Source organism: Eulemur rufifrons, chromosome 29 (genome assembly GCF_041146395.1).
Source record: "Eulemur rufifrons isolate Redbay chromosome 29, OSU_ERuf_1, whole genome shotgun sequence".
In the NCBI taxonomy this organism is placed as follows: Eukaryota; Metazoa; Chordata; class Mammalia; order Primates; family Lemuridae; genus Eulemur; species Eulemur rufifrons.
This window is the reverse complement of record NC_091011.1, coordinates 16,541,198-16,557,957: the sequence shown is the minus strand read 5'-3', so window position 1 is coordinate 16,557,957 and position 16,760 is coordinate 16,541,198. Positions and strand designations below refer to the sequence as shown.

At 36.7% G+C, this 16,760-nt stretch overlaps 1 protein-coding gene across 1 annotated transcript in view; it reads right to left on the bottom strand.

The window, feature by feature from the left end:
• The window catches only part of AMPH (amphiphysin), a 230,566-nt gene that overhangs the window by 71,473 nt on the left and 142,333 nt on the right, over positions 1–16,760 (bottom strand). Inside the window, exon 5 of the mRNA XM_069461959.1 lies at positions 14,690–14,785. Coding sequence (XP_069318060.1) covers positions 14,690–14,785 — 96 coding nt within the window. The remainder of the gene's footprint in view (positions 1–14,689; positions 14,786–16,760) is intronic.

Here is a 16,760-nt window from a genome sequence, read left to right as displayed (position 1 = left end):
GACACTCGCTTGCAGTACAGGTGAGAATCAGGTGATCTATGGCTGCTACAGAATGGGCATGAAGCCTTGCTCATTTCCATGACCATTTTCTCTTACAGAACAAAAGCTTTAAGTTGCTTGAGGGAGACCAAACCCTCCACCCACAAGGGCCAGGCAAAGACCCACTCTTCTGGGGGATGAGTAAACACAAACCCAATCTGGCTCTGGCCTCTAGGATATAGGTGAAGAAAACTGCTACAGGCAAAAGGGTAGAAAGAGAAAAATCTCAACCCACAGGCAAGGGACATAAAATCTTCTTGTGCCCCAAAGCTGACTCCTATAACAAGCCAAGGACTGCTCCCACTTGAGTAGGGGAAGTAAATTCCTGCTTAAGACCAGCCACACATATGAGGCTGATTTTGATAAGACAAGGCCAGGAAAGGATAAAAGAACAGCACTGACTCCACTGCAAGCCTAATACTAAAAAACATGCAATAGCTACCTATCACTGGAGCAATGGCAGTGCATGGAGAGACACTCCCTCTGTGACATGAGCATATGAGGACAAGGAAAATCTAATGGGAGCAGGAACACTGAGAAAAACCCTCTAGTACCCAAGGGCCCACCATATTTGGGTCGAAGAAGCTAAACCCAGACTCAAACCCAGCAGTCTGAAAATATTACAGATCTTAGAATGTAAATACAACATATTACCAGCCAAATTATTGAGGAATTTGAAAGCTGTAGTGCCTTGAAAGTAACAATAGAATAGCAACAAAAAAACCCAAATCCAGCTCAGGTCCTGACTAGATTGTCTCCAACTCCCACACTAATGGCCAGACGTAAAGGCATGTCAATTTCCAGGCATAACCATTACTTCACTCTTCACTATCCTATATATATTTGGCATTCACTCAAAAACCAGGAAATACAAAAAAACAAAAGAAAAATGACCCATAAGAAAAGATAAAACAATCAACAGAATCAACTCAGATATGACCCAGATGTTGGAAGTAACGAACAAGAATTTAAAAATAACTATGACTAATATGTTAAAGTGTCAAGTTTGAAGAAGTCGACAGTATATATAAATAGACAGTGAAGTTAGGCAGAGATATGGCAACTTTAGTAGTCAAATAGAAATACTGGAAATTTAAAAAATTATATCAAAGGGGAAGAACTTCATCAATAGGCCAATCAGTAAACCCCAAAAAGCTGAGGAAATAAATAGTGTACTTGAAGATTAGTCAAAATAAATCATTCCCATTACAACACGGAGCTGGAAAAAATCCACAGAGAACTGAGCATAAAAGGCCTATAATACAATATCAAATGGTCTAACATAATGTAACTGAAGTCTCAAAAAGAGATGAAAGGGAGAGTTATGAGAAATATTTGAAGAGATAATGGCTGAGAATTTTACAAAATAATGAAGACATCAAAGTACAGATCCAAGAAACTCGGAGAATCCCAAAAAGGAAAAATACCAAACAATACACATCTAGATACATCGTAGTCAAATGACTTAAAGTCATCAATAAAGAAAAAAATAAAGTAATAAGGAAAGAACTACAGCAGGCTAACCTTCAGAAACTATGCAAGCCAGAACATAATGGAACGATATATTTAGAGTACTGAAAAATACACATTAATAGAAACCTACAAACTCAGAATTCTATACTTAGTGAAAATATCTTCCAAAAGTGAAGGTGAAATAAAAGGTTTATTTCAGACAAACAAAAGCTGAGGGAATTCATTGCCAGCGTAAGAATTTTAATACTAAGTGCAGCTACACAGGGAAATGAGTACCAGAAATTATAAAATTTAAAGTAAATATATAAGATTTTGTTTCCTTACTTTCAATTGCCTGAAAAGGTAACTGATTATTCAGAGCAAAAAACAGCAACAATGTATTCTGGGATTTATAACATAGGAAAGGCAAAATGTACCACAATACCACAAAGGAAAGGAAGGAAGAACTGAAAGTGCACTGTTTTAAGGTTCTTAAATGAAGTGGTATAAATTATTTGAAGTTAGATATGTAAGTTAAAGATGTGTATTATAAATTGTAGGGCAAACACTAAAAAAAAAGTGAAATAAGGTAGTATAACTAATAGGCAAATGCTACAAACTATACTGATTCCTGCACCCCAAACTAAGAAATTCTGATCTAATTAGTCTGGGGCAAGAATTAGACATCTGCACTTAAAAAAAAATTTCCCTGGTAGTCCAGTTATGTCTAGCTAGTCTAATAATGAGAGCTACTGCAGGAGGAGATGCTTTAAAAACTAACAATTTTTTTAATGGTAGGGAGAAGGAAAAAAGCACAATAATAATATAAATGTTTATGGCTTACAAAGCATAGTGACATCCAGTGGATCCTCACAGCAACCTAAAGCACGAGTGTTGCAGGCATGGTGACACACCCACAGTCACTTAAAGATATGCAATGAATTAGCTCAGGCAGGATAGAATGAAGTCCTTCAATAAGGCATGGTGAACACTATGTGCCTTTAAAGTGACAAAGCTCATTATTTTTACCAAACATCTAACTGTTACCTTAAAGTGGGCCCTGTCCCTTGAAGCAGTTGCCTGTATAATTGTATGCAAACTCTTATGAAGCTCTTCCTTCTTGCCTGGATACCCCTATAATATCTTCCAAGTAGCAAATTTTGATTCTTTGAAGATGAATTTGATTTTTGAAAAAAGCCGAAATTCAAGTACAGATCCAAGTAACTTCTGTCTGGGAATAAGGTGGAAGAGTGCACTGGGAAATGTTAATTTTATTCAAAAATGAGAATAGAAGTAAATAGTGTGACTCATTTCCTTGTGTAACCGACAAGTCAATCACAGAGCACACAGCTTACCGTGACAGAAGTGACTATATGAAGAACACCACTCATTTTGATGCATACATTTTTGTGTTGGAAAAACAAATCTATCTTATTTCTTTACCTTTCTGATATTTTGAAAACTTAGGGGAAAAAAACTCAAATGTCCTAAGTAAGTGTAAATTTAATACACACTAGCTTTTTAATAGAAAATGAAATAATTCTTATTTAAACATCCAATAGTATATTTAATTAAAAATATTTCTTTCTTGAAAAAAGAAATAAAAATTTTCTTGAGATTTTCACTGTGCACTGAACTTCTACTTAAAAAATAATTTATTATACATTTTTTAAAAAATTCAACAATAACTCCAATTTGGAATTCATTTTAGCACATTGCAGTAAATATATCCTTAGTTGCTCATGTATGGCTGCCAAGATATAATCTAAAGTACATTTTACAATAACTGCTCACAGCTGTAAGCCAGCCTGGGGTGGTGACAAGGAGGCTCTTATTATAACATTGATTTTAGATGTCAACGCTGCATAACAGGAACTGCAACACATGGTGCCCTGCCAATCACAGCTGGAAAAGGCAACATGAATGGGACTTCATAGCCCTCACTGATGGGCTGCAGTAAATATTTGGGAATTTGCCTGAGGTTTTAATTGCACATGGCCTGTTGATTTTAATGGGAATCAAGGAAGTAAATTGTGTTCCATGCTTTGAAAATTCTCCACTCAGTTTTTTAATTATAATCCTCATTTCTATCAACAACATTACATAATCACTCAGAACTGATTTTATAAAGTGACAGTGTCTATACCTACTTCTAACTTCCATTTACTGAGTAAAGGTACACAGAATAACATAAGTACATTTTCACAGAAGAAATTTTTCCAAATATTAAACACAGCTCTCTGCCCACTCTCCAATTCCAAATTGTCTCCTTTCCAAGGTAAACATTGCCATTTCCTCAAATGCTTGTCATGTTATATGGTTTCAGTAATTCTCTATCTTGGTTGATAGCCTCTGTGTGTGCTCCAATTTTCTAAATGTGGATTGAGAGGAAGAGAGAGAGAGAAAGATTATTTCAGCCTCTTTCCATGATGCACATAAAACTCTTGAGATATATTTCATTTCTCTTCAGGGTATCCAGCAAAAGACCAAGATGATATTACTCTCAAATCTCTAAATGGTTCAGTAACTAGAGGATAATCTTTGTCTGTGACCTAAACCACGGATCCCAAAAAAACAAATGCATAAGTACATGTCTTACTGAGTTCTTTATATTTCTGACATGAAATAAACTGAAAAGACTAGCCAATATAATATGTCATGATTTTATTTTAACCTCTGTGCTTCAACACAGGTATGTGTGTGTGTGTGTGTGTCTCTGTGTGTGTGTGCCTCTTCTGAAATTATAGGTTCCTAGAGAGTATGGCCAATTTCTAAATAATTATCTCTGGGCATTACAATAACAGCTAGGACCTTTACATTTTGATGATGATACTAAATTTTTGAAATGCAATGGTCAAATATCTGTTTCTCTAGTCAATCACATATATCCTTCATTTGCTTAGCTAAGTCATACTATGAATATATATCACATGAACAATGTGTACAAGTTGCAAGGTGCTTTGGAATTTTCAGGTAAAAGGACATAGTTTTCCCTTATCCTCTTCCGATTTATTAAGTATTGTTTTTCCAGGAGATTAAATTACCATGCAACAGAGGTGATGTCAACAAGATGGAGGAATAAGAAGCCACGGACTCTCCTTACCACAAATGACACAAAAATTTAACATCAACACATAGATCAATTTCCTTTGTGAGAAACCCAGAAACTAGTTGAAGAGACCCTGAACCTTAGGCAAGTGCAAAGCCAACCACATTGAAACCAGGTGGAAAAGGAGTGATCCCTTCTCACCATATCCTCTGCTCCCAGCTCAATGCCACACAATAGGGAAGAAACGACAAGCTCCCAGCTCCTCACTGAAAAGTGAAGGAGTTGGACTGCACACCTGGCATCCCACCTTTTCTGGCTCCTACCCAAAGTAGTATCTTCTTTCTTGCCTGCCTCAGAGAACTGACAGACCCAGCATAAAGTAGTCCCCTGGGATCTACAGAAAACAAACACATTTTGAACATGCATGAAGGCATTTGCCATAGCGCCACTCCCCACACCCCCTGCTCCCCAGCTCAGTGCAGAGCACTCAAGCAGAAACAAATAATCAAAACCACCGTCCTAGGGAGTACCATTTACCATACAACTAGCTGGTATAGCCCCTCCTCTGAAGTTCAAAGCAAACAGGAAACAAACCCGAGATCCCACCTTCTGCCTAGTGAGGGAAGGAGTTGGAAAAGCATCCAACATTCCAACATTTTGGGGGTTACCCAAGAAAATGCCTTTAGTCACGCTTGTCTCAGAGCATTGACACCCAGCATTCTCTAGATGCCTGGGGATTGCTAAGAATAACAAAAGCAGTTGAAATAGCACAAAATTTTTAGAGAGTTTCATAATCTATACATGACATGACTAGTGAGGGTCCTCTCCTATATGGAGCCAGTCTGTGAAGACTGAGAGAAGTGGCTAATTTTTCTAAGGCACAGACCCCAACACAGAGAGTCAAAGTGTTGAAATGAAGAAATAGGAAAATACATTTTATATGAAGAAATAAGATAAATCTCCAGAAACAGATTCTAATGAAATGAAGATGTATGATTTACCTGACAGAGAATTCAAACTGTCACTGATATCAGGAGAAGAATATGTAAACAAAGTGAGAATTTCAACAAAGAGATCAAAATATTAAAACGAAATAACAAACAGAATCATGGAACTAAAATATACGATAACTGAACTGAAAAATTCACTAGAGGAGTTGAAGATCAGATTAGATCAAGCAGAAAAATGGATTAGTAAACTCAAAAATAGGTCATGGAAAATTATTTGATCAGAGGATCAAAAAGAAAAACAAATGAAAAAGAGTAAAGAAAGCTTAAAGGGCTTATGGGATACATCAAATGGACCAACTAATGCATTATGAGAGTCCCAGAAGACAGAAAGAACCACAGAGCATATGCAAAAAAATAATAGCTGAAAGCTTCCCATATCCTGGGAAGAAAGTGAACACCTAGTCCCACGAAACCCACAAAATGCCAAATAAAATGAACTCCCAAAAATCTACACTGACATCTACATTATAATCAAATTGTCAACATCAAAGACAAAGACACAATTCACAATTTGAAAGCAGCAAGAGAAAAGTGACTTAGTGCATATAAGGGAACTTCCATAATACTATCAGTGGAATTTTTAGCAGAAGCAGGCAACAAGGAAGTGGAAGGATATACATAAAGTACAAAAAGAAAATAAAAACCCTGCCAATCAAGAATACTATACCCAGCAAAACAGTTCTTCAAAGAAAACAAAAAAGAGACAAAGTTTTTGCAGGTAAACCAAAACTGAAGGGGTTCATCACCACTAGACCTACCTTACAAAAAATGCTAAACAGAGTTCTTTAATATGAAACAAAAAGGCACTAAACAGTAAATAATAGCATAATATAGTATAAAAATTGTTCCTAAAGGTAAATATATAGACAAATATAGAATATTGTATTACTGAAACAGTAGTGGATACATCACTTTTAATTCCAATATAAAAGACAAAGTACTAAACATAACTATAGCTAAAAATAGGCTTATGGATCCACAATATAAATAGATGTAAATTTTGACATCAATGATATTAAGTATGTGTGAAGGAAAAAATAAACTGTAGAGTTTTTGTATTTGATTGAAGTTAATTAAACTCTTCTTATCAGCCTAAAATAGACTGTTTAATTATAAAATATTTTATGTAAGCCCCATCATAACCACAAAAAAATACCTATAGAAGGTACACAAAAGATAGAGAGGAATAAAAGCACATTAACATAAAGAAACAATATAACACAAAAGTTAACAAGAAAAGAGGTACAAACTCCAAAAAAAAAAAAAAAAAAATTAACAAAATGGCAATAGTAAATCCTTCCCTATAAATAATGACTTTAAATGTAAATGGGTTAAACTCCCAATCAAAAGATAGATGACAGAGTGGCTGAATGGATTTAAAAAAAACAAAAACAGCCAACTATGTTGTGTACAATAGGCACACTTTTAATTACAGGACACACTTAGGGTAAAAGTAAAGAGATGGAAAATGATATGCTATGCAAATGGTAACCAGAAGAGAAAAAGGGTAGTTATTCTTATCAGACAAAATAGACTTCAAGTCAAAATCTGTCACAAGAGAAAAATAAGAACATGTAATAATAAATGGTCCAATCTATCAAGAAGATATAGCAAATATACATATATCTGCACCTAACATAAGAGCATCTATATATGTAAAGCAAACATTAACGAAGGAAGAAATGGATGGCAATACAATAATGGCACAAAACTTTAATAACTCACTTTCAATAATGGATGGAACAACCAGACAGAAAATTAACACAGAAACAACAGACCTGAACAGCACTATAGACCTGCAGTCCCCAGCCCCTCCACCGTGGACCAGCACCATCCGAGCCCTGTTAGGAACCGTGCCTCAGCCACACCCCGTCACTGGCATCACTGCCAGAGCTTCTCCTCCTCTCCCCGGGAAAAACTGTCCTCCATGAAACTTAGGAACCGAGTTGCACAGCAATTAGTGGAAAAAAATGAAGCTCTGCTTGTTGGCTGGCCCCTCACCTCCTGCTGTGCAGCCTGGGCACAGCCACTCCCCATCACTCATATCATCGCCTGAGCTCCACTTTCTCCCCACCCCATGTCTGTAGAAAAATTGTCTTCCACGAAACCAGTGTCTGATGTCAAAAAGATTGGGCACTGCTGCTACAGAACAAATGGTCCTAACAGATACATGCAGAGCATTCAACCCAGCAGCAGCAGAATATATATACTTCTCAAGTGCACATGCAACATTCTTCAGGATAGATCACATATTGGGTCAAATGACAAGACTTAACAAAAGAAGAATGAAATCATACCAAGTAGCTTTTCCAAACACAATAGAAAGAAACTAAAAATCAATAGCAGAAGGAAAACTGGAAAATTCACAAATATGTTGATATTAAACAACATACTCTGAAGAACAATGGATCAAAGAAGATAAAGAAAGGAAAATTAAAAAGTGTTTTAATGCAAATTAAGAAAAACATACCACAACTTATGGGATGAAGCAAAAGCAGTACTAATAAGGGGAATTATAGTGAGAAAAGCCTACATTAAAAAGAAAAATCTCATATAAACAAACTAACATTATATCTCAAGGAATGAGAAAAAGAAAAACAGATTAAATCCAAAACTGTCAGAGGGAAGGGAATGATAAAGATTAGAACAGAAATCAGTGAAATAGAGGAAGGAAAACAGTAGGAAAAAAAATCAGTGAAACTATGAGTTGGTTTTTTGAGCAAATAAACAAAATTGAAAAACTTTTAGCTAAACCAAATAAGGAAAAAAGACTTAAATAAATAAAATCAGAAATGAAAGAGACATTACAACTGATGCCACAAAAATAAAATGGGTCATAACAGACTAATATGAACAGTTATATGCCAGCAAAATGCATAATATAGAAGAAACAGATAAATTACCAAAAAAAAGCACAACCATTCAAGATTAAATAATGAAGAAATAGAAAGTCAAAACACTCCTGTAACTAGTAAGAAGTTTGAATAGGCAATCAAAAACCTCCTTCCCACTCTCCCAAAGCAGCCCAGGACCAGACGGCTTCATTGGCAAACTCTAACAAACATTTAAAGAAAAATTAATGCCATTCTTTCTCAAACTCTTCAAAAATATTGCAGAGGATAGAATACTTCTAAATTCATTTTTTAAGGTCCTGATACCAAAGCCAGACAAAGGCACCACAAGAAGAGAAAATTATCCTGATGAATTTAGATGTAAAAAACCCCAACAAAATACTAGCAAACTGAGTAGGATCCATCCCTGGGATACAAGGATAGTTCAACATATGAAAATGTATTATATCGAATTAACAGAATGAGAGGTAAGAATCACAAAATCATTTCAATAAATGTAGAAAAAGTGTTTGATAAAATTCATTATCCTTTCACGATAAAAGTGCTCAACAGACTAAGAGAGGAAACTTACCTCTACAGAACAAAGGCCATATCATAGGTAAAATTGTATTCAATGGTAGAAAACGGAAGGATTTTCCACTAAGACCAGAAACAAGAGAAAGATGCCCACTCTCAGCACTTCCATTCAATATAGTACTGAAAGTCCTAGTCTGAGAAATTAGGCAAGAAAGAGAAATAAAAGACATTCACATTGGAAAAGAAGAAGTAAAATTGTAAATATTGGCAGATGCCATCATCTTATATGTGGAAAACGCTAAGGACTCCACAAAGAATATCCTAGAACTAGTAAATAAATCTAGTAAAGCTGCAGGATACAAAATCAACATGGAATAATTGGCTGCACTTCTATACACTGGTAACAAACTTTGAAAAGTAATAAGAACAACAATCCCAATTACAATAGCATCAAAAAGAATAAAATACTTAAGAATAAACTATGGAAGTGAAAGACTTATACACTGAAAAGTATAAAACATTGATAAAAGAAATTAAAAAAAAACACAAATACATGGAAATACATCCCATATTCACAGATTGGAAGATTTAATATTGTTAAATGCTTATACTACCCAAAGCAATCTACAGATTCAGTGCAATCCCTATAAAAATCTAAACGGCAATTTTAACAGAAGTAGAAAAAGCAATTCTAAAATTCACATGAAACTACAAAAGATCCCAAATAGCCAAAACAACCTCGAAAACTTACAAAAAAGTTGGAGGCATTACATTTTCTAATTTCAAAATATATTACAAAGCTACAGTAATTAAAACCATATAGTCTTGGCATAAAGACAGATATATAGAGCGATAGAACAGAATATAGAGTCCAGAAATAAATCCACATATATACACTCAAATAATCTTCAACAGGGATGCAATGAATACACAATGGGGAAAGGACAGTATACTCAATAAATCGTGCTGGGAAACAGGATATCCACATTCATAAGAATGAAATTGGACCCTTATGCCATACCTAAAAAATCAACTCAAAATGAAGTAAGGACTTAAATGTAAGGCCTGAAACTGTAAAACTCTGAGAAGAAATCACAGGAGTAAAGCTTCATTTTCTAAATGAAAACGTTTTAGAATAGACATTGGTGTTGGCAATGATTTCTGGATTGAACACCAAAGAAACAGACAACAAAAGCAAACATAGACAACAGGGACTGCATCAAAGTAAAAAGCTTCTGCATTGCAAAGGAAAGAATCAATAGAGTAACACACAAGCTATGGAAAGGGAGAAAGATTTGCAATCTTTTCCCTGATAAGGCATTCTTTAATCTGACAAGGGATTAATCTCCAAAATATATAAGGAACTCCTTGAGCACAATAGCAAAAATACTAATAATCAGATTAAAAAATTGCCAAAGGGCTTGAATACACATTTCTCCAAAGATATACCAATATAATCAAACTCAGAGAAGCAAAGAATACATAGAATGCTGGTTGCCAAGGGCCAGGGGAAGTTGGAAAGGGGGAGTTGCTAATCAACAAGTACAAAATTTCAGTTACAGGGAGGCAGGGAAGATGATGGACGAGAAATGCCTCCAGCCAGAGCATCTCTGCAAGAAGGGAAAATTTTTAGATGAAAGAGATAAAAACAAACAGACAAATGTGTATGGAATTAGGGTAAGAAGGAAGGATGCCTGAACCTACAGGAGACTCCATGGAAAGCGGTTGTGGAGCAGAACTGGAAGGAGAAAGGAATCAGCAGGGACAAAGTTCCAAGAGGCTTGGACACCAGCAAGGAGGGTAGGTGGAGTGGTTAAATTTCCCCTCCCTTGCATCTTGCACTGCTGGTGGGCTCCCAAGCTGCTGGAGAGACCTGCTGACACCAGCACAGAGACAGCTGCTGCCACTGAGAGGAGAGCCTCTTGCAGACAAGGCATCAGGTTTCCAGCTCCCTCAGGGCACCTCCCACCCCACAGACCCCAACCCATTGGCAAGTGCCATATTGCTTCATTTTCCCCTTCCCTTCCCTTCCCTGAGGCTGCCAAGAGAGACAGTTTAGCCACCACCCAGAGGTACCCATAGGGCACAAGACCTTTCCTTTGGGGGCCCTGCAGGGAACTGAGGCGCACTCAGACTGTGAGCTCCCTATCCACTAGCAGTTCCTGGTACAGCTTCCCCAGTGACTCCAGCAGAGTGGAGAAAACCCCAAGGCGGACAGACATTGATCCAGCTTGGGCACCCTGTGGGTGACTTGGGGCCAGCATTCTTCTCCCTGCATGGTCAGGGATTGATCTCCGGGGCCCAGGGGAAAGGCCTGCAGGCCAGATCCCATTTAGCCAGGTCTCCAGCACACTGCCCAGGGGCACAGAAGGGATATTTGTGAATTAGATGATTGAGGTGTGTGAGCCTTCAGGACCAGATCAGAGTGGGTCCTAGATGCCGCATGACTGAGGGGCAACCCTCCTCCCATGGGAGGGCTGAACTCCCAACTCAGGACATGATCTTGGACAGGGAAACTCCCACCCTGCATCACAGTTGAGGGGAAGCTCCGCTGGCTAGAGGTCCTGCCTGCTGGCAGAGGCCCAGGAGAAACCGTGAAATAAGGGAGGGAGGAATGGAATGATCTACAGATTCAATGCAATCCCTACTAAAATACCAACGTCATTTTTCACAGATCTAGAAAAAATAATTCTATGCTTCATGTGGAACCAGAGAAGACTCCGTATAGCAAAAGCAATCTTAAGCAAAAAGAACAAATTAGGAGGCATCAATTTACCAGACTTCAAGATATACTACAAGGCTATAGTAACTAAAACAGCATGGTACTGGCCCAAGAACAGAGACATAGACCAGTGGAACAGAACTCAGAACCCAGATATAAAACCATCCTCATATAGCCATCTGATCTTTGACAAAGCAGACAAAAACATACATTGAAGAGAAGAATCCTTAATAAATGGTGCTGGGGAACCTAGATAGCCACATGTAGAAGACTGAAACAGGATCCGCATATTTCACCTCTCACAAAAATCAACTCACAGTGGCTAACAGACTTAAACCTAAGGCATGAAACTCTAAGAATTCTAGAAGAAAATGTGGGAAAAACTCATATAGACATCGGCGTAGGGAAAGACTTTATGAAGAAGACCCCAAAGGCAATCACAGCAACAACAAAAATAAATAAATGGGACCTGATCAAATTAAAAACCTCTCCACAGCCAAGGAAACTATCACAAGAGCAAAGAGACAACCCACACAAAGGGAGAAAATATTCGCAAGCTACACATCTGATAAAGGTCTGCTAACTAAAATCAATACAGAACTCAAGAAAATCAGCAAGAAAAAATCAAACAACCCCATTAAAAAGTAGGTGAAGGACACAAACAGAAACTTTTCAAAATAAGACAGACTAATAGCCAACAAACATGAAAAAATGCTCAACATCTCTAACCATCAGGGAAATGCAAATCAAAACCACAATGAGATATCACTTGACTCCAGTGAGAATGGCCTTTATCAAAAAGTCCCAAAACAATAAATATTGGCGTGGATGCAGAGAGATAGGAACACTCATACACTGCTGGTGGGACTGCAAACTAGTACAACCTCTGTGGAAAGTAGTATGGAGATACCTCAAAGAGCTACAAGCAGAACTACCATTTGATCCAGCAATACCGTTACTGGGCATCTACTCAAAGGAAAAAAAGACATTCTATAAAAAAGACATCTGCACTAGAATGTTTATAGCAGAACAATTCACAATTGCAAAGATGTGGAAACAACCCAAGTGCCCATCAATGCATGAATGGATTAATAAAATTTGGTATATGTATACCATGGAGTACTACTCCACCACAAAAGACAATGGTGATCTAGCACCTCTTGTATTATCCTGGATAGAGCTGGAGCCCATTTTACTAAGTGAAGTATCACAAGAATGGAAAAGCAAGCACCACATATACTTATCATCAAATTGGTATTAATTGGTCAACACTTATGTGCATGTATAGTAGTAACATTCATCAAATATAGAGCACATGGGACGGGGGAGGATGGTATGTGTATATTCACACCCAATGGGTGCAGTGTGCACTGTCTGGGGGATAGATACAGTTGAAGCTCTGACTCAGGGGGCCAAGGCCAATATATGTAACCTAAACATTTGTACCCCCATAGTATGCTGAAATAAAAAAAAATTTGGTTATGTAAGACAAATAGGTTCTAGACATCTGCTGTGCCTGTAGATACCACTACTGCACTGTACACTTAAAAATCTATTAAGATGGTAGATCTCATATTAAATGTTCATAGCATAATAAAAGAAAAAATATAAATAAAATAAAATTTAAAAAAATTAAAATAAATTACCATGCGAAAAACAATACTCTGAAGTGTGGTAATTATTCTGAGACCATTGTCTCTGCAAATGCTACAAACTTCTAGGCAAAATTTAAGTGTCTACCAAAATAATCTGAAGATGTCCCAAACACATTCCCCGTAGGCTAGCATGTACAGCCTTACAGGATTTTTTAAATTTTAATTTTTTAATTTCTCAGAAAATTTTTATAAATCTGATTTATACCTTTTTATTTGGTTCCATCTACCCAATGACTCAATAAAGCACTTCACTGCCTAATATGATAACATCATTGAAAATTCATCATTTGGTTTTGCTCCCTAAGGCACTTTGGAAACAAGGCTAATATATCTAGTCTGATCCACTTGGGTTTCCCTCATTCTTCAAAACACACTTTGGACATTGGCCAACGACCATCAGGCATTCTGTGTGGGATCAAGGAAACTAAAGTCATTCCTATGAGTGTAGCTTTAGCCAAGAAGCTTCACTATGTTTTATGGCCAAGGCTGGTTCACATTACCGCAGATAGTTCCCTGGTGTTTGGTCATGGCTACAAAGAAGTCCAGGAAAAGTGAATTAAGCATCTGAAGATTCCTAATAAGATTCTTACTGCAGATGTCCAATGTTGCTGGTTTCCAGCCTCCTTGCCCTATGGGAAGGACAGCACATGGCTGTCTTAACTAGAACTCCACTTCGAGCAGAAAAACAACTGCGGTGGCTTGGGGCAGACGTGCAACGCTGCTTATTTACTATATACAACCCAGGTGGTTTAAAAGCCACGTTTGCCTCCAGAGTCAATTCCAAATCTATATTCAGTACTTCACTTTTGCATTTACCTTTACAATAGATTCAAGTGTCAAATAAATATTTCAGACAAGATATTTTTAGGTTCAGATGCAAATGAATTTGGAACACTTATATCTTAATATTTCATTTTGAACCTGGAAATTTGAATGAGAAAAAAAATACCCAGGTGCACTATAAACACATGCAAAATAAACAGTAAACAAGGAAAGATTAGATTTGCTCTCATATTTACAACTAAGTTTCTGCCTTCCTTGTGACCACTGGTTATTATAATAGAAATCCTTGTCAAATGTTATATAATAAAAAAGTTTGAATATAAAGTTTTTGGTAGCTCTGATTTATGGTTTTATATTTATAGTTTTAAAAAGACTTCTGCAGAGAAATAAAAGCTGAAGCAGTTCATTAAAGTGTAAATGTGACTTCTGTAACTACACTTCATTTAAAACTGATTGGAACAGTATAAAAATCCCATGCTTACATACAATGAAAAGTTACCAGCTGTCTTTGATGTCAGCTTGAGGACTTTTAATTCTCCTTCTCTTGCCCATGTTTCAATAACCATATGAGACCATTCAATTTTTACCTTTATAGACACAGAATAAAATACCTTTATGTCAGGAAATTGGCCCAGGTAGGTATCCAGTGTCAGCAAGGACCCATCCACTAGTTTTTGATGGAAGTCTTCCCATAGTACATCACATTTCTAAAGGAAAAAGTGAAATAAAGAGCCAACTGTTGAATTATTTTAATTGGGTACCTCTCACCAAACTTCCAAAAAATCTGAAACTAAAATCAGACAAGTAATACTTTCCCAGATATTAGATGCTAGAAAAAAAGTACATTATTTAATAATACAATAAAATCTGAAAGCAATTTGGCCACCAGTTTGAATTAATCATATAGGCTACCTAAGTGCTTAATAAAAATCTATTGCTGATTCTAAATTACTCAAGAATGTAGAAGCTTCAAAAGGTCTCCCTATCCCTACAAGATGGACTTTGGGGCTAAGAAACTGAGAAGAATTCCACTGAGACAACTCCCTTCTAAAGCAATCCATGAAATCAGATCTCACCCTGACTGAAACCAACAACAAACTGTTGCTGAAGCCTCCACAGGGAAAACAGAAAATTTAGCCATCTTAGCAAGGGCCTTACCACTTATGGAGTATCAACTGTGGTAAATGCACAACAAATATTAGGGATTACTATTATTACAACTACTATTACTACTGTAACTGTGTCAAAGCATTGTATTAAATACTTTATGTGAGTGTGTATGTGTGTGTGTGTGTGTATAGTCATTTAATTCTCACAACAATTTTATCAGAAAAGACTTGTTACTGTCACTATATAGTACAAGATACTAAATTCCAGAGATGTCACATGACATGGCCATGATTAATGACAGACACAGGTTTCAACTCAGGTCTGTCTCCTTGATTTCAAAGCCCATAATCTGACTATTCCAACAGGCTGCCAAACTAGAGTAGGATTCATACTCCAGCTGTGTGACTTTGGGAAACTGAACCTCCCTGAAGTACAATTTCTCTAACTAAATGAGCTGATAGTGTAACGTGCTTCACAGAATTCCAGGCACATAGCAGGTGCTCAAGAATGTCATCTCCACACTTCTCTCACTGCTACATTTGGGGTCTCCTGACAGAATTTGCTGTTTGGTCCCCAGTCTCTACCCTTTCTTTCTTCTTAGTAATGGAACTTCAAATTTTAGCTGGGCACTTGGCCACCAAAGATAAGGACTCTATTTCCCAGACTCCTTTGCAGTCAGGTATAGCCATGTGACTACATTCTGGCCAATGGGATGCATTTTCAGGGAGGGAGGGGCCCATCTTCCAGACTTCCTCTGTATTGCTGACTGGAATACAGAAATGAGAGCTGATGGCCAGTGCTCAGAGAGTTATCTTGAATCTGAAGGAGCAGGCTAGGGATGGAAAATATGAGTGTCTGACACTCACAGGTACTCCATGCCATACCTGGGCTGCCAACCTTCGAATTCTTTTATGTAGGAGATAAATTTCTATCTTGTTAAAAAAAAAAAAAAACCAAACACTTTTTTGGTGTATTTGCTTTTGTTTCATTTTCCACATTTCAAAAACTAATCCTAATTGTTACAAATCTCAATTCAAGAATTTTATGCTAATAAAAAGACCTAAATTCACTGTTTAAAAAGCCTCATCTTCTGATGTGAGTAGACCTGTGAACTTGCAGCGTTCAGTATCTTCATCATCAATAGAGCCCATATTTGCATCCGCAACTAAGGATATCCAAAATCCTGGATTTTGGACCAAAGTTGGATAACAGCCATTTCCTTAAAAAATAAACATCACTCCTGTACTGTCACAGGAGAATTAAAATAAGTAAATAAATATAATGCCATATTCTGAAAAGTTATTAACAAAGTTTCTACTACTGCCTTAAAATTCTTTTTCTATGATGAATTTTTAGTTACACATGATTAATCGGAAATTTACAAAGTATTTAGCAACACAATGTTGAAACAATATTTTTATACTGAAGAAATGTAAGAAGATGCAATTACTTAATAATTGCATTTGAAAATGATGTGTACTGGCTGATTTTGCCAAATCCACATCTTAAAAGTTTTTGAAAGATGTAATAGTGTCAACAAGAGCTTTCCTCATAAATATATCTCCATTTTTA